The 18,770-nt window shown below is 37.1% G+C and overlaps 1 protein-coding gene across 4 annotated transcripts in view; it reads left to right on the top strand.

Annotated features, from left to right (window-relative positions):
* if (integrin subunit alpha inflated) overlaps positions 1-18,770 on the top strand; it is a 121,280-nt gene that overhangs the window by 87,772 nt on the left and 14,738 nt on the right. For 2 of the 4 annotated variants that reach the window (XM_069509699.1, XM_034984879.2), the window contains 17 exons: positions 6,602-6,650; positions 6,943-6,999; positions 8,924-9,099; positions 9,425-9,631; positions 9,744-9,843; positions 10,130-10,364; positions 10,972-11,138; positions 12,013-12,158; positions 12,333-12,526; positions 13,112-13,367; positions 13,829-13,986; positions 14,606-14,781; positions 15,489-15,623; positions 16,057-16,122; positions 16,229-17,003; positions 17,288-17,760; positions 18,284-18,378. In XM_069509699.1, the coding sequence (XP_069365800.1) occupies positions 6,602-6,650; positions 6,943-6,999; positions 8,924-9,099; positions 9,425-9,631; positions 9,744-9,843; positions 10,130-10,364; positions 10,972-11,138; positions 12,013-12,158; positions 12,333-12,526; positions 13,112-13,367; positions 13,829-13,986; positions 14,606-14,781; positions 15,489-15,623; positions 16,057-16,122; positions 16,229-17,003; positions 17,288-17,760; positions 18,284-18,378 (3,465 nt within the window). The remainder of the gene's footprint in view (positions 1-6,601; positions 6,651-6,942; positions 7,000-8,923; positions 9,100-9,424; positions 9,632-9,743; positions 9,844-10,129; positions 10,365-10,971; positions 11,139-12,012; positions 12,159-12,332; positions 12,527-13,111; positions 13,368-13,828; positions 13,987-14,605; positions 14,782-15,488; positions 15,624-16,056; positions 16,123-16,228; positions 17,004-17,287; positions 17,761-18,283; positions 18,379-18,770) is intronic. The other 2 variants (XM_034984884.2, XM_069509700.1) reach the window with 1 other exon arrangement.

The raw sequence follows: 18,770 nt of genomic DNA, 5'->3' as shown, positions 1-18,770 counted from the left end.
TAGTTTATATCAGTTCTGATACAATCGGGAAGGCAGTATAGACGATGATGTGAGATTTACCGATAATTCAGAGAGGGTAAAATGGTAGATCGTTACGCAGATTCGCGTTAAAAGCTCAAGTCATTATTTCGATCCGATGAACAAAGCACGTACGCGTATCTTTCGTCGAACCGCTAGAGTTACCTACCTAGATGCTTGCGTTCGGTATCTATTTTTGTACAATCAGAAAATGCACAAAGTATTGAATATTGATGTGGAGATATTCCTAATTAAAATGACGAGTTTCACTGGTGTGATAATAATTGCCATATTAAATGTTTAGTGTCGTAATCAGCTCTTTATTATATCGAAATGGCAAAAAATATTTGATTTAAACATAAACCATATAAATAAAATAGAAAATATGAGAAATTAGATAAAGCCCGTGAATCTGTCTGTGTGGATTTAGCTTTTTCAAAAATCACGTTAAGAGCTCTTTGTTTTTTCGAGACAAAAGTAACCTATCTTTGGGATGCACAAACTCGTTGCGGTCAAAATCGGCTAAGCGGATGTGCCATGAAAAACCACACGGTGACTCTGTTGGGAGATTTTCCGGAATAAAAAGTAGTCTGTGTCCGTTCCTAGAATGCAAACTATTTCTGTAATTTGTAGAATTTTAGAATTTATTTATTTACTTTGTAGTTTGTACACAAAATATATTTTTATAATTTTTTTTTTATACTAATTAAAACTATTTCTGTAATGTCGGTTAAACGGATGGGCCATGAAAAGGTAACAGATAGACGCACTTTTAGTGTGGACTAATAAGATTCTATGAATTCATAACCGTAAAAAGGCACTTTTGTGTAAAACATCGTGGTTTTACGATCGTGGGAACTGTGAATAGTATTATTTTTGCCGTGTTGAATTATCTTCGCGATCGCATCGGTCGCACGTGACGGGACTGCGCGGCCCGCCTGCGCCCGCGCCGCGCCTTATGAATTATTAAAACTTTTATTGTTGCCAGTGCAAAAAATATAGCAAAACTCACGACGATTTCTATTCCGAAAATAGGAGGCAATATTGTGAACTGTCCAGTCGCTTTATGAGTTTCTATATTTGGAGAGTTGTAATGTTTATTGCTGTATGACTGACAGATTGATTTTGCCTTTCTTTGTAGATGATCGCAATAAAGATAGAAGTAGGCTTTATTTGTATTTTATTACTACTATGTTTTTGCAATTTTCATCATAGTTGTTTTCATAGGTGATGAAATGTAATGTTCGTAGCTAGGTATATACAATTCAAAATCAACACTACATCCATTGTATTGCAAATTCAGCAAGTAACAATCAAAATGTGTATTACAATAATACCAATCTGAATAAATGATTTTAGTATGAGTTTAAAACTTTAACTCATTTTATTAAAATCATTTTTACTATTTTTAATAGTTTTCCTGGGCATGCGTGGGCAATAAAAATATCTAAATAAATAAAATTAATAAGAATACTCTCTCATCTCTGTACCATATTATAAATTAAAATTAAAGTAATAAATAAATATTTAAAACGACGGCTTCGTGAAGAAAAATATTAAAATCGAAATTAACATTCCAGTCACGATCTCGCAGCAACAATTAATTTCCATTATCTTTAGTACTCAGCAATAAAACCGACATCGTAAACGACTTCCAAAAAACGTCACTCCAAAAAAGTGACAAATTGTTCGTGCGTGAGCAGCCTTTTAGCCGCTCTTTTGATTTTTTGTTACAAGTGTTATTAGTTGTAATAATCAATATTTTTTAATATTTATTTTAATCTTAGTTTCCTTAACTCATTTAGTTTATTTATAACGGGGGCCTTACAGAGGTAGTAGTTTCCTTCAACATCAATGATGGATCCGATTTACTTTCTCCCATTTTTTTTGTTTTACAATACTTTTTTTTCTGTTGATGTAGCTGCAATCAGTCGACAGACTATAAGCAGGTTTGTTGTGTTATCTGTGACTTTGCCAGACTGGAGGCCCACTGTCCTCATTTCTGTACAATCGAGCACATTTGCCCGCTTCAGGCGCTTTAGTGTTTGTGCAGTTAATAGGTTGTATACCAGTGAATTGGAATGTCTTTGCAGTCGTTCCCGATGTTTGTCTTTGTATTTATTAATTTTATTCAGTCACTGTTTTGGATTTTTAGGTATTGGTGTATCTCCGTTGTTACAATACGAAAATAAAAAAAATTGCGCTCTTTGCACCCCCACTCCAGTTTAGTTTATATTCATGTCTTATTGTACAATTGAAAGATAGTGATAAAATAGTAAATCAGATACTACGTCAAATGGGCCAACGGATTTTTTGGTTCGACCCTCTTAATAAAAATTTACCTGGAAAATCGAAGTTTTTTGATGTAAGTAACTTTATTTACATAATATTGCAAACATTCTATCTGTTTGTGAATTCAGCTATCGTAATATCCGGGCACGGCGCGTCACACTTGCAGTGGTAAAGCAGAGATGAGATCTTTCGGCGAATGGAACTTCACAGGTCTTGCATAAATCCGCCACATCTGCCCGATGTAAGCTGACACGCTAAACGTGATTCTTTTACAGAAACAGATTTAAAACAATATTATAATAAGGGTCTATGTAAAGGTAAAGTAAAGTTACAGGGCAAATAACAACAAGCAGCAATAAATAAGTGTGTCTGTCTGTCTGCTAGCCTTTCACGGCCCAATCGTTCAACCGATTTTGACAAAATTTGGTACGGAGATAGCTTGCATCTCGGGGAAGGCCATAGGCTACTTTTATCTCGGAAAATCAAAAACCCACGCGGAAGAAGTCGCAGGCATCATCTAGTATTTTTATAATCTCTTGGCTGTTACGTGAAATAATACTTATTAATAAACTAGCTCATGCTCGCGACTTCGGTCGCGTAGTCCAACACAAATTTCGAACCCCTATTTCAACCCCTTTAGGAGTTGAATTTTCAAAAATCCTTCTTTAGCGGATGCCTACGTCATAATAGCTTCTTTGCCCTGGGCTGGTTTCCGCACACGTTTCCGTCTGTTGTGCGTGTGTCATAATAGCTATCTGCATGTGAAATTTTGAGCTGATAGATCGCGTTGATAGATCAGTCAGTCAGTCAGTCACCTTTTCCTTTTATATATTTAGAAGATAATTAAGGACGTGCTATGTTATAATTACTATCAATAACAACTAAATGATAAACCTACTGACTCGAATTGTTTGGTTGGAATTAGATAGAGGTAGTTTGTGGTAGGCCTAATTACTTTATTAGATACGTAGGTAAATAATCGTAAGGTTAAGATTAAAACCGAAAATCATATGATTAGATACCGTGTCCCTCGTCTTCCTTCCTTCCTTTTATAAATATTTTTGCGACCATCTCGCTATGCAAATGAAAATTCCATGTCATTGAAACGTCTGAAAACATTCTTTGTAGTTACAAACATGGTTTCGGAACGCAAAGCAAGCGGCCGCCATTTGCAGACAATGGCGTTGGCGGGAAAAGCGATACGCCTCGCGAAATTGAATCGAAGACATTTAGGGATTTGTTCGAATAATTGTTTTATTTATCGTAATAAAGTATCATTCCATTGGATGAATATATTCGGGTTTACAAGTGTATCCAAATTTTTCGGTATAATTTTTTTATTCTTAAAGAAGCACGAAAGTCACGTGCTTTTTGAACTTTTTGAACGAACTCTTGCATGATTCTGTTATTTCCATACTTAGTTTTTAAAAGTCAGATATTAAAATTAATTATATGGCTTCATTTAAGTTAGGTAATTTTTATCTCCCACGGGATTTTAAAATATCTAAATTCACGCGGAGCCAGTTAGTATGAATATAATATTCAATATTTTGATCTGGCAAACTCAGAATCTACAAAAGACAGGACAAACGACTTGTGAATTTAACGACCGATAGGTGTCGCTGTGGCCAGTTGCGCTTTGTTTCTAACGTTTACGAGCTTTTAAACGTTTCCAGCGCACGGCCGTTAATTGAATATTCTATTATTCGCGGGATAAGTTAACCCGCTCAGCTTACCATTGCATATTCTATGAGCGGCACTTAACTTTGCTTGCACTAAATGAAATTCAATTAGGAATGGTACTTCTTTCTTACTTACCCACATAAAATATAAAAATAGATCCATGTAGAGCTGCATCTTAACGTTCTCATCCCCGAAAATCAAAGGATTCCCACGGGATTTTTCCTAAAAACCTAAACCTAGTACTACATGTTATGTTTGTACCTAATATTTATTATACATAGTTCCTACTGTCGTATCCTATAATATTTCAATTGCTTGGAATAAAGGCTTGAAACGACAGATTGAGCTATCTCTATCATGGCGACAAAATACTTAAGAGTTACTTAAATACTGCCTTCAACATGCCTTCCCACAAAAAGTTGCGAAACCTAAGTCCATAAAACTCGGATTTGACATTGTGCCCCCACGTGACAGCTACGGACCGAAAGGCGTGCGCCCGCGCATGGAGCCGTCGCGCTTTATATGGCCCGCCGCCTGCGTACGCGCATATTTATTTATCGACCAGCCGGCGCCCGCAAGCACTACTGCCTACCTTTTAAGACGAGCACAGACAAGAGACTATTGGTCGCAAGTCTGTTTGAATAAGACATACTTAAATGCCCTTAAATCTGGCACCGTGGTGGTCGTGGTCATCACGAAGCGACGTCTTTGAGGGCAGATGTTATAAGTGCGCGGTACGCCTCACATTCGGCACTTCTCCTTGTTGGCCGACACTCGTGCAAGGGAAACTCACAGCCAATGACTTCTATGTATAGGTACTACATAGAGGTCATTGCCCACAGCAGACTTAATGGTCGGTCCATCGCATGGGTGACCTTCCTCGCCTTTTGGTGCCCTCCACTGTACTCTGCTCGGCAAGCCGCTCGATGGAGACACTCACGCCCCGGAAGACGTGTCCGACGGGTTAATGACATAAATCAGTTAAGCAATTTTACATATTATTTTCAGAACTGCAATAATATCAACTTCATAAAAAGAACTATGAGTAAAAGCGGTCAAAAGTTACAAATCAAAGCCAGCAAAGAAAGTGGTCTTGATGCCGAAGGATGTAGATTACTCACGCATCTTTACTTTGCAAGCTACTGTTACAAAAAAACTTGTCTCAAGTGCTACACATGTTGACAGGGTCGATTTGGTTTTTTGTTCTGAAAGTTATCTCACGCATTCATTCACACGAAGAACGTCTGCATTTTGTCCGATAAGTAAATTGTTCGAGATAATGCGTAGCGGATACGATCATTTAACTTTCGACCTGATGGTATATTTTTATTTCGGCTGACGTCAAAAAGACGTCATTTCGATGTTAATGAGACATGGTTCCAGCGGAATAGCAATTTGCAGGACTTAAACCTAGGAATTATTATTATTATGGTTTTTTGCCGCTGCCCTCATGATACAGACAAAAATGTCAGTAATTTCTGGTCCTGAAATGTTAACCAGATACGAGGGAATTCCAGTTCGAGGTTGTCATTTCTGCGTCAACCTCTAACTCGAGCTCCAAACCTACGGTAGGCACTCGTTCAGGAAATGCTCAACTATTCGCTCGGTGGTTGAGGAGCAGAACTAGAAGCAGCCGAGTTTGCCGCGGAGCTTAGTACGGCAAAGATATTACGCAAGTTCACCGTGACCGGTCCACGCTTGGAACTTTGAAACTTGACAAGGCAAGACAAAATCACCAAATTGTTCTTGCCAGACATCCGCTAGGCGTACCGTACTGTAAGGTTAGCGCATCGTACTGAAATATTTTAGGGTAGGTACGTGATTACCGTGATTGGTACCACCAAGCGTTATATACTTTGCGTCTTCTGGTTATTTAGATCTATAGGAGTATCTCAACATTTATGATCTCAGCACGTTTTCATCTGGAATCTTTATCGAATACTTAGTAAACCAGAGCACTCCACTTAAAACGTGAGAGATACAACTATAAAATATCAATAAAATGTTCCGAGCAGAGCGTACAGCGTTGACGTTATCATTTCCTATCGAAAACATTCAAAGTAGGCTATAAGTGCGCTTCACACATAAACAAATCAATATTATCTCGAGAGACGAATATAATTAGACATGGAAACCACCCTCTTGCCTCCAGAGATTAGAGAGTTCTAATATTGAACCATACCGTTTATCCAAAACAAATTATCGTTAAAAGTCTTAATAGTTTGAAATCGTAAATTACGAGTAAGAGCGACCACGCACTCATCCTATCGGAGTCCGTGAAAATACGTTCCTTTTTGTTTTACGAACTATTTGTATGGTAGCTTATGACATAATATGTCGTGGATATTTTTTATATCCATATTTTCGTTCCGTATTCATGGATTCGGGACACGGAGAGGATCAAGAATTCTATCATTTTTCACTGAAGTTACTATTTACGACGAAAAAGGTCTGAAAAGAGTTTGAAAGGAATTCTATAAATATGGTAGTTCCATATAGAATTTATTTCGAACGTTTTACGAAAATAGTAGGTCGATAAGGAATAAAATGTAGAATGAAGGGAGGATTTAAATAGATTCGACTTATTGGAAATGACTTTTATTTTCAGGATGGACAAAGGCTTTTCATGGGAGCTCCTGGCAGTTTTTATTGGCAAGGTGAGATACAGAAAATCTATAAAAATAACTACAAATTATTTTGATATTGTTGAAGAACCAAAACTTGGTGTTAATCACAGAACTCTAATTTAATTTCTGTGATGTCAATCAGAATGTACATTTCGCAAATTAAGTTGTTATCTCTAAATCTAAAGATAAAAATATTAAGGAGAAGGAGCATTAAAGTCGAAACAGTTTTGGTTCTATAAACGATTATGAAAAGAAAATTAAAGATAATATAATTTTAGTAGTAAGTGTGAATATATTCTGAATTTTTAATGACAATCCACAGGACGAACATTTTCCATAGACACTAGCGCAAGGTTCAACTACTATATGCCGAAGGAAGGTAAAAAGCCAACGTACCGCAAGATTGACCTCGTAACTCTTAACCAGAATAACCTAGACAGGCTTCAAAGCATAATCCTACAAATAATAAAGTCAAACCATTTACTTCAGAGGCTTTAATTCTTATTGACACGATATTTCGAGTTTTACTTTCTTCAATATATATTGGTATATAATAATAATCTTTATAGATTTATGAATTCCTGTTTTTAACCGTTTCTAGTTTCGAAGTCTACATTATTAATATTCTTTTGAATTCACCATTCTATTTTTTTTAACGAATCAATTATTTATTTACAATACTTGATTCAACATAACCTCACTTCACGTTGTTCTATTTTGGTTCAAAATCAACATTTTAAGTACACAAACATATTCACATATGAAATTATCAATAATTCAAAATAATGAATGATTCAGGAATCATTAAACAAATACTACAGTGTTATATTCTTAGACAAAAGTAAAACTCGCTAATATTTCAATAAGAATTAAATAATAATATTTTGGCTCTATTTATACTGGCTGATAAGACTCTTTGCTATTCTACCAATCAGCAGTATAAATAGACTAACCATTAGCTTTTCATATGTCACAATGGTATCGATGGTATGTCGACCTATTTCCATCAGCTCCCATCCAATAGAAAATTTAGATTTAGCTCTCAAGTTGCACGAAGAACGTCAGATCCTCATGAATGGCCTATCTCTCCATTTTCTCATTCATGATCCCATGCTAACCTTGCGGTCTGCATTTTTTTACTCAATTCTATGTAAAGGGGCGTAAATGTTTGAAAGAAACAAAAATGTATTGAAATCTTAATTTGTAAAGTACTTATCAAAAACTATTGATGCAATAACTGGGTCAATCAACATACATTCTAATCGGTCTTCATATGTAGGTTAGCAGAGATCCCTATTCAGTTTAACTGGTCCCAAAGGTTTATAGGTGTCCGGGAGGTTATTATTAAAGGGATTAAGGAGGTGTAATATTAATGCTTGAAATAAATGCCCATCGCTTTTAAAACTAATTAAAAATAAATTTTAAACTTCACCCCCATTGGCTTTAAAATAATTTGGTCGCTTTTACATTTTTGGTGGAATTTAACTTACTCAAAAATCCCTTTTAGTTTGTTGAGGTGTGATTTTACTGTAAATTCGGCGGATTTTCGTATTTTTATAATTGACGTTTTTTTGAGACTGGAGTTTTGTGACTATTTTGTAATTAAACTTTTGTTTTTGTTAATGAAATTAAAATCTGTTTCACTTAAGGTGATAAGTCCAATTTAAATTTGGTGAATCAGAAGACATGTATTTATGCTTTAAATGAGTTTTAATTCAAGATATCTAATGCTTCACCTGCAATAAATACTTAATTAATCAAAGCCTGCTACATGTTATAGAAAGTATTAAACACTATTTACTAGCTAAGTAACAGTGTCTTGGTATAAACTCATTGGCAAATATTCTATTGATAAGAAGTACTTTCAAATCATGATCACTGATGATTAAGTATTACTATACCTATTATCTTCTTTTTGTCATATGCACAATATGTTATTGCCGTGTCTACTAGTTAACTATGTTTCTCTGTCTAAACTGATATTTCTACTACCATTTGGTTTATAAACCATGTATTTTGTGTATTTGAAAAATGATGATAGTGGACACAAGCATTTACTAGATTATGTATATTCGTACAATCTAAACTTTTTAAGTGTCTTCTTCACATGAATATCACATATTCCTATTTTAAAATTAACGGAATTTTGTGTGCTCGTTGTTTGTTGTAACTTGTACAGTTCTCCTAAACCCATTATTGATATGAAACATACGCATATCATTAAAACTTCCATCATGTACTTCATTGGCTTTAAAATAACTTTGCGTAAGAATGTTAGTAACAATAAATTGTTTCTTTCGTAGGTCAATTAAAAGTGCAGACATTGAATTCGAGACCAGTATTGCTTTCAACACCCGAAGCCAGTCCCAAGTACGATGATTCGTATATGGGATATTCGGTAACAGTAGGAGACTTTGCCGGCCAAGGAATCCAGGGCGTAGCTGTTGGTGTTCCTAGAGGAGCAGAATTGAGAGGATTGGTTAGTCTATTATAGATTTAGTTTATTCTGTTTTGTTTTCTTTGAGCTGATCATCTCTGATTAAACTAAATTTTGCTTTGAAAACCGGAACCAAATTAGCTGTTTGTAATTTTATAACAGAAGTTTTATATTTCATCAACTTAATTCATCTACTTAAATCATCTTAAATCATTTACTCATCATCTTAAAAGTTTAAATGCACAGTTTAATGGTAAAGGTTGGTAATGATCTTGATTTGTTATATTTTCTCTTCTTCACTCTATATATCGATTACCACTTTCGCGGAATTATTGTGATACTTAGTATACCTTGTTCTATATTATAGGTGGTCCTTTACACTTGGGAGCTCGAAAATATTAAGAATATCAGTGGTTCGCAAATCGGCGCCTATTTCGGCTACAGTCTAGCAAGTGGCGATATCGATGGTGATGGTGCGGAGGATCTCATTGTTGGTGCTCCCATGTTCACGAAGCCGAAGAGCGATGGATACGAACATGGAAGGATATACGTCATTTACCAGGGCAAGAACAGGGTTAGTTACTTTTCTGTTTCTACGTCATATTCCTCATTTTTAAGGGTCACATAATTATAGGGGTTTTTGGGATAGTAATGATGTTATTCGTGATAATCATTTTTGCTTTCAGTTATTCTCAAAGAACCATGCAAGAACCGGTGAAGTATCACGGGGCAGATTCGGTCTCGCTATCACCTCTCTTGGAGATATCAACTATGATGGATTTGGAGGTACATTTTTTTTACAATAGTCGATAAAAAATACTTATTATAGAACACACAAATAAGTCTTCGAAAAGTGTAAAGTTTTTTTTCAAAAAATTTTTTTTGGCATCATCACTTAAATTAAATAACAATGGCCAAAGTCATTAGCTAATAACTACACATCGCGAATAACGTCTAGATCCTGTGGGGTCTCTGATGTTCGCTTTTTCGCAAGTAAGTACTGAAATTGTACTTGAAGTTTCCTAAGCTCTTATTGAAGTATTATACTTAATATTGTTTTTATTTTCTTCAGATATAGCAGTAGGTGCCCCTTATGGCGGTGAAAACGGCAAGGGAGTGGTGTACATCTATCATGGAAGCGAGCTCGGCCTCGGTGAGAAGTACTCTCAAGCCATCACCGCCGAGGAGATCAGCCCCATCCTCACCACTTTCGGTTTCTCCCTCTCGGGTGGAGTTGACTTGGACAATAACAACTATACTGATTTAGCTGTTGGAGCATATAAGTCTGACAGTGTTGTGTTTCTGAAGTGAGTTTATTCATTTTATTGCATTTTGTTCATCATCAGTGTATTTTTCAATCTTTTTACAAGCCATTTTGATCATAATATCAACTTTTACTTCATTATAATACTAAAAAATTTGTTTATTGCAGCCATAATTTTACAAAAATAACAGCTTATTCTATACAAAACAGATGGTATTAGTCTCTAGTGCCTAATTTAGGTAAACCGGTGCTATAGGCACCAGGCCTCATAGGCTAATCTACCGCCATCTTTATAACTCAAAATTCACAAATTTTCAACTTTTTGAAACATTATATGAAACGGAATTATTATCCATGCTCCTTTCCTGTTTTAATAATCCACGCGTCATAAATATAATATTAATGTTATTCACTTCAGTCACTATCCTCGAGCCAGTGACCAGTGAAATATTATCTAATTTGAGAACAATGAAGCACAAATAAGGAAAACTAAATACAATCTGTTTTTTTGTGGTTAATAATACAACCACAATGAAAATACACAATATATAGATAAATCTGATAATAAAACGTAGAGCCTAACAAGCTCCACTATAATATAAGATTTCTGAAGCCTAGATTACTTTAAACATGTTCAACCTCGTCCACAGATCTCGCCCCGTAGTTAAAGTGATGGCAGACGTCCAGTTCATGGGTGAAAGCAAGTTGATTTCCATGGACGACAAGAAATGTTCTCTCTCCAACGGCACGCAAGTAGCGTGCGCGCACCTCATGTTCTGTCTTACGTATGATGGTGTCAATGTGGACCAGCAGATAAGTGAGTATACCTGCTAACCTATGAAATTATCTGTCAATGTAAATTACAGGATTGATGATATTTGAACCGTTTTATGTATTCAAAAAGGATATAATATCATGTCGTAAAACTTGCCGCTTTCGAAACAACAAAAGTTTTACTTAAAGATTATACAGAAAGCTCATGAACGTTAAAACATTTCCTCCATTCATTAGGAGTACTGTTGTATTACAATGTTAATAAAGTTACAGGAAAATTATGTTAATTCAAATTTTCTACTCTAAAAATTATCAAATTACTTTGGTGTTCAGAATTTTATTGTGATTTTCTTTTTTCCAAGCCGATGGATATATTTGCTATTTCGGTGAGTGGTAGCAAACGATTGGCTATGGATAAACAAAATTATTCGTTCATGTTGAATTTCATTATTTGAATTTCTGAGTTGGCAAATTATTTGTTCACGCTTTGAACAGATGACTTCCCGGCTCATACATCAACTTAGAAGAAATAGTAAGCAAACTATCATTGTACATAAAAAATACCACTCGTAGTGATTCGATGTTAGAAACTCATTGTTTTATCGTCGCACTTTAGTTTTATTACGCATGAATCAATTACTTGAATTATACTTAAATTATATTATTGTACCACAGTTAAGAGATATACTTCACAAAGTAAGCTGTTTTAGTATGGTAATGTAAAATGTATAGCAGGAATGTTTATGGCCCCAAGAAACTCCCTTGTCGAAATTTATTATTAAAAAAGTCGAATTGATGAATGTCTTAACAGATTTTTAATGAAAATAATGTCAATTTATTACTCGTATTTCGGACATAGGTCTGATTTAATAAGTAAAAAACTAAGACAAATATATAACTTATCGAACGTCTTATAGATTTCGAAGTAACGTTGGACCTGGATTCTCGGCAGAAGACCAGCAAACGCCTGTTTCTAATGGAGAGCAGGCAGACGACATACACAACGCACATTCTGCTTACTCAAGGACTACAAGAGTGCAAGAATGTCACGGTGTACCTTGACGTGAGTAAATGAGAATGATATTATTGTAAAATAATCAAGGTATCTACTATATTTTGTTTTCTTTTCGTTATAATCGGCAAAATTAAGTGCATTGTATCATTTGGAAATTTTTAAAGTCACAAGACTTAGAATTTATATTCATATACATGCAATTCATAAACATTTAACTTTTAGGATGAGATCCGCGACAAGCTGACCCCGATAGAGGTGAAGATGACGTATGAGCTGACGCAGCAAGCGGCCGGCAGCGCGGTGCCGCCCGTGCTGGACCGCACACGCAGCATCGAGCGCACCGACTCGCTCAACATACAGAAGAACTGCGGACTCGACAATGTGTGCATACCTGATCTACAGATGTTTGTTACCACGTGAGTACACCGTCTTAAGACTATTAGGCTGACCCATGTTGATGAACGACGTATGGGCTGAGGTAGGAATTTTCTGACATAGTTCCACACTGAAAAAGACAAAATAAAAACAGTCGATATAAGCCCTACGTTTAAACCTACAACTCACTATGTTGTGTGAACTTTCACGTACTAAACCACTTATTTTATGAATATTCATTGTCATATCTGGAGCTATTGACGTAAACGTCAAGAAGAAATGCAACATCATCATCATCCATGCATCATCTGCCTTACAACTACTGGCGGTTGGCTCTAGTCTCATGAAAGTGAACTGGAAACTTTGTACTAAACTAGCCATTCTTGTATTTGTAATAGTTACACTAGCGCTTGTTTGCTCTGAATTGATAATGCAATCTCAAATGGATTTCGTAATTTTGTACTTCCTTCGACCATCCCGATCAATTATATTTTCAGCAAAGGTAACCCTCTGAACATTATTACCCTGTACACTAAACTCTTATAATCTGAAACAAAACTTTTATGATCTTGTTCCCTCAAGTGATCATCAAGCAAAGCTTTATCATTTATCGTTATTCATTACAGACCAACAGTCAACTACGTGCTAGGATCAAGTGAGAATGTCCACATTGATGTGGTAGCCAAGAACGCCGGTGAGGATGCCTTCGAAGCAGCCTACTACCTTCAAATTCCCGCGGGAGTCACTTACGCTAAGATGGATCGACTGGATAAAGATAACGCTGACTCTTCACCAATATACTGCTCCATCAAGAACAAGGGTGCTGAGGGAAATAGCACATTGAAATGTGATTTAGGAAACCCTATGGCTAGCGGACAAAGTGTAAGTTAAGAAATTAGTCATTACTACATCTTGTCTGATTCACTTGTATTTTATTTGTAGTAGGTAGTTTTCTAAAACTGACTATAATTTTCAATTCAAAATCTTTCTGCAACGTTTGCAGAGATATATAAATGAAATACTTTGAGTTCAATTTGAATTATCTAACTACTTATTTACTAATTACTCTCGGTAGAGTGTAGTTAACTGTAACTACCTACCTAGTCATTACAATGTTTCTTAATAAAAAAAAATAGCAATTGTTGTAATACTTACTGGTCACTCCTAGTGCCTCAAATTACCTGTGTTTCATCCATTGGAATCATCACAGGGAATCATGCTATTAAAACCCTCGGTAAATACAGAAAATAAGTATGCTGGAACAGACAACCAGTAAATCTTATCATTTATGAAGCAAGTCATGTAGGCTGAATGTTCAACTAATTTATATCTCCGGCTTCTAGGTAAACTTCCGCGTGATACTGGAAGTAGATGCCCGTGTAAGAACTCTCAGCTTCGATATGGAGGTGAACTCCACCAACCCGGAGCAAGGCACGCATTACGACAACACCAGGCACATGGCTATTGGCGTCGTGGTCAAAGCTGTCTTGTCTATTATTGGGTGAGTGAAACAACTGCACACATTTTTCTGACAAAGGGTCCCAACTCAAGAAGGGGTCACTGGACATATCACTTTACTATAAGACCATCCCTCTAATCCTGGAAAATAAACTGTTCCACACTAAAATGTCAATACCAAGACCTGTAAAGTCCTGCATCAACCATTATTACAATATCAATTGTTGTGGTTGGCTGAATTTGTGTGATTCTTGTTGCAACAATGCATTGTAGCCAATAGTGAGCGAGCGTCAACCAATCAGCGGTCATTGCGATCGTGACATTGTAGCTGTTAATCTCCTGCAATCGCGCAGCTGATGATGATGATTTCCTTTCATTAGAATAGAATAGGATATATCTTTATTCAAGTAAACTTTTACAAGTGCTTTTGAATCGTTAAGTAGTTTAATTTACCACTGGACAAGAAACTCGGCGGTTGCTATTTTCAAGTGTTCAATTTAGGATATTAAATTTTGCTCTTATTGCTTTGTTGCACTTGCCAACTTCAGGAAAACGACCAGAATTTGTGTGCACCTTAACTCGCACCAATAAGTATCGATTCCATTATTGATCTGTGTCAAAACCGCCGGAATAAATCTTAATGCTCTAATTATCCATTCCAGAATATCAGATCCACCAGAACTGCACTATAACGCTTCACTGTACGATGCACAAAAGTTGAAAGATGACACAAAGCTGGGGCCTCAAGTGATTCACAAGTACAACATCAAGAACGAAGGACCTTTTACTGTTGAGGAAGCTGAGATATATGTGATGTGGCCTTATCAGACTCTAACTGGTAAGTTTTTTGGTATGGGAAAGTGGTATTGGATCTAACTCCTTTAGTTCCTGTATTAAAAACGTCAACGTTTCTGCAGTGCTCTAAACTTTCTAACGAGCTAGTTTTTTTTATAAAAAGAATATAAGCCATGCTAAATCAGGGCTAATATTCCGCTTTCCCCTACAACTAAACGTAAAGCGTGTGCTAGGAGCAGGTACGACAATAGTGCAATGAGTGCTTTGAACCGCCGACTTTTCGGCAATTCAATCCGCTCCCCAACGGTTCAGCTATTGAGGCTGTGAAGTTATATTGGAGTCCCTGATTTTGTAGAATGTAAGAAGTTGGTATTGCGGTTAGTTTCTTTAATCACGATGTGTCCCTGCTATTTGTCTATCTACCTAGTGGAGAGTTTGCTAACGCTACGCTTTCCGGTAGCCATTCCAGCACCTTAGTCATCCCAATGTCTATCATCTGGTCTTTTTTAAAATGAAAATAATACAATAAAACTTAAAGATAGCCTTATCTTATTACTATATACAAATCATGCCCGTGTGGAATAGTGTCAAGTATACTGGCTGCATTTCCGCGCTGGACAGCTAGGCTGATCCGTTGCGCAAAAAACGAGCCAGCCCTTCTGTCACCAGATGAGGCTATTAATCGCGGTGAAATGTCTCTTAATTTTTTTAATCATCTGGTTGTGTTATAATAATAATTTATATTTTCAGGTGAGAATCTGATGTACATGCTGGTACAACCGCAATGGCTTGGCAACATGAAGTGCGATATGGCGCGAAATGTCAACCCAGGGAACATCTTCGTGCAAAACCCGTACGCTTTCCTGCTATCGAAGGAAAAAGAAGGTAGGTATCACTACTCATATTATCACTACCCATATTATAAATTCGAAAGTGTGTTTGTTAGTTGGTTTGTCCTTCAACCATGTCGCAATGGAGCAACGGATTGACGAGATTTTTGCATGGGTATAGTTCAAGACTTGGAGAGTGACACAGACTACTTTTAACAAAAAGGAGGAGGTTCTCAATTCGACTGTTTTTTATTACATTACGTTACGTTGCGGTCACCCTCCACAAATGCACTCCATACATTTTTATACAAAGCAGTGTACAGGATTACTTTCTAATTGTCGCTCGATCGGATGTCCAAAGCTTTTCAATGTTAGCTATGCAATAACATTGATCGTCAATGTAGATCACTGGACGCCACATCTGTACAAGAAAATACAATATTAGTTGTTTCTAACATTTTTTAATAGTATATTTAATTCTTTTTCAGCAATGAAGAGCAATGAACTCTACACGGGATCGCAAATTAGTGGCGGTGAAGGTTATTATGGACAACGTACGTAACTTTTTTTTTAGAGTGAAAGATTACAGTTTAAGCGAAGGTTTACTGCCTTAATGGTATACATATTATATTAATCTTCTATGGTATCTTTCTTTTGCAGAATATTGGGATGAAAGCTATTCTACCAACGGCCAATTTGTTTCTCAGCAAGGCAGTGGCCAAGTTAGTGGTGGCCAAGGTCAAAGTTCTAGTGGCGTTTATGGTAGTGGAGGACAATTTAATAGCAACCAAGGAAGTGGTGGCCAAGTCACTGGACAGACAAGTACAATTGTGTCAGCTGGCGGTCAGTATGGATCGAGTGGAGGCCAAGCTACCGGCAAACAATATGGCAGTGGTCAAGTTTCTGGAGGCCAATATGGCAATGGCCAAGTTGGTGGCACAGGTCAAGGCAACTCATATTCATACAACCGTACTTGGTCAAGTGGATCGTCTGGTCAAGGTTTGACGGAAGCAGAACGAGAAGCTATAAGAAAGAATCTCCAAACATTAGCAAGACCTAATTACCAAGGATCTGGAAGAGATTTAAATCAGGGAACTTATACTCAGGGAGGTCAAAGTGGATATAGCCAAGGTAGTTCTGGCCAAGGTGGCAACGTTCAGGGTAGCTATGGACAAGGACAAGCGCAAGGAGGCTACGCACAGGGTAACTACAACCAAGGTGGCTATTATCAAGGAAATGCACAAAGCGGCCAAGGTTACGCCCAAGGCCAAGGGTTTGGTAATGCTGGCGAAATAGGCAAAGATGGCCGTGTAGTCCGATTCAGGAATAGAACAGTTATCTATGATGAGAACAATAATATTATATCCCAAACTGAAACGAGTACGGAATATGGGTCATTGGGACACGAGGGTGAAGCGGGCAGTTCTTTTAACACGTAAGTCGATTAAACATCTTGCTTCAACTGTACCTTATAACATGTAAATTTTTAAGTACAGATGTTACGACATAAAATAGTAGAAACGTCCAATTCGTTCCTCAGTTAAAGATTATTTAAAAAATCGATCCCTTAACTTAGGCCCATTTTGCAGTCAGATTCTTGGCACCATTTCAGGCTAGCTATAAATTTTATAGTAGGTAACATTTCCAGTAATAGAGAAAATTATATAAATTTACACAGCTTGAATAACTGTTTATTTTAAAACTAATCATGCGTTTTAGGTACCTTAACAACCAAGGTGGTGCAAGCCAAAACTACGGCTCAAGTTCAAGTCAAGGGCAAGGCTTCGTCCACGGTTCCTGGGCAACTACTGAAACTGTGAATCCAGATATCATGAACGCTGGCTCCAGTACCTTCCGAAATAGTCCCAGTATCACTGTGGTGGGGGACGAGGAAGAAGACAGGCTAGAAGGATTTGGAGCTTACGCTGCCCAGAATCCCAATAATGAATTTAAATATGGGATTGCTGATGTAACTAATGCCAGAGGTGGAGCAGGGGCTGTTCACGGAGGAGCTTATCGAGGTTCCCAAAGTGGAGGTTCCCAAGGTTACCAAAGTGGAGGTTCCCAAGGTTACCAAAGTGGAGGTGCCCAAGGAGGTTACCAAACTGGAGTCCGACAGGGAAGTTATAGAGGCTCGTCTGGTGGTGGCTACGGTGCTAGCAGTGGAGGTTATTCTTATTCTTCTAACTCAGGTAAATTTATTGCTACCCTTTATTTTGCTACCTTTACCTATTAAATTACTGTGTGATTTTAGGTTTTGTAGATTATCTTGTTATGTATTCAGAACACAAACCTTTTTTTACTTCATATTTTATAACTAACTGGCTGATGACCGCGACTCCTGTGTGGATTTAGGGTTTTAAAAATTCCAAAAACTCATTACATTCCCGGAACAAAAAGTAATGCCTGTCCCCTGTATGCAATCTATCTCCATGTTTTGACGAAATCGATTCAGTGGCTAAGCAAATTACCAGAGTTTGTGCGATTTTAAATTAAAGAATATTAGCCATGTTAAATGAGTAATGTTCCCCTTTCCTCTCCAATTAAGCGTCAAGCTTGTGCTAGGAGTAGGTACAACAATAGTGCAACGGGCGGGGTTTGAACCGTCGACCTTTTGGTTTTCAGTCCACTCCTCTACCCGTTGAGCTATTGAGCAAATGTAAATATAGAATAGTCCTTTGATTTAGAATATTACTTACTATATATATCCAACAGGAGGCCAAAATACATACTCGCAATCGGGTGGCAGCTTCAGCTCAACGGCGGGACAAAGGCAAGAGAGCACTAGACGGAAACGACAAGACCAAGAGGTAAATCACTTAAAGATTATTTAAAGTATGTACGAGTACATATAGTCGCTGTCACCTGTCGTCATCCGAAAGACGTCCGAAAGAAGTCCACTGCTAGAGATAGGTCTCTTGTAGGGACCTCCACACGCCACAGTATTGTGCCGCCTGAATTCATTGGCTTTCTGAGACTATTGTGATGTCCTCTGTCCAACAGGGTCTGTCAGAGCTGCGATTTCCAGTACAAGGTAGCCATTCTAGCACCTTAGAACCCCCGAAACTATCGGCTCTTTGAACTATGTGCTCCGCCCTTGCCACTTCAGTTTCGCAACCCTTTGAGCTCGGTTACTTTGGTTCTTCTACATAATAATATCTCCTCCTATCTTATCACATAGAGAAACTCCGAGCATATATAG

This window comes from Maniola hyperantus, chromosome 3, assembly GCF_902806685.2.
Source record: "Maniola hyperantus chromosome 3, iAphHyp1.2, whole genome shotgun sequence".
NCBI lineage: Eukaryota > Metazoa > Arthropoda > Insecta > Lepidoptera > Nymphalidae > Maniola > Maniola hyperantus.
The sequence above is the reverse complement of the archived record's forward strand: the minus strand, read 5'-3'. Positions and strand labels throughout refer to the sequence as shown.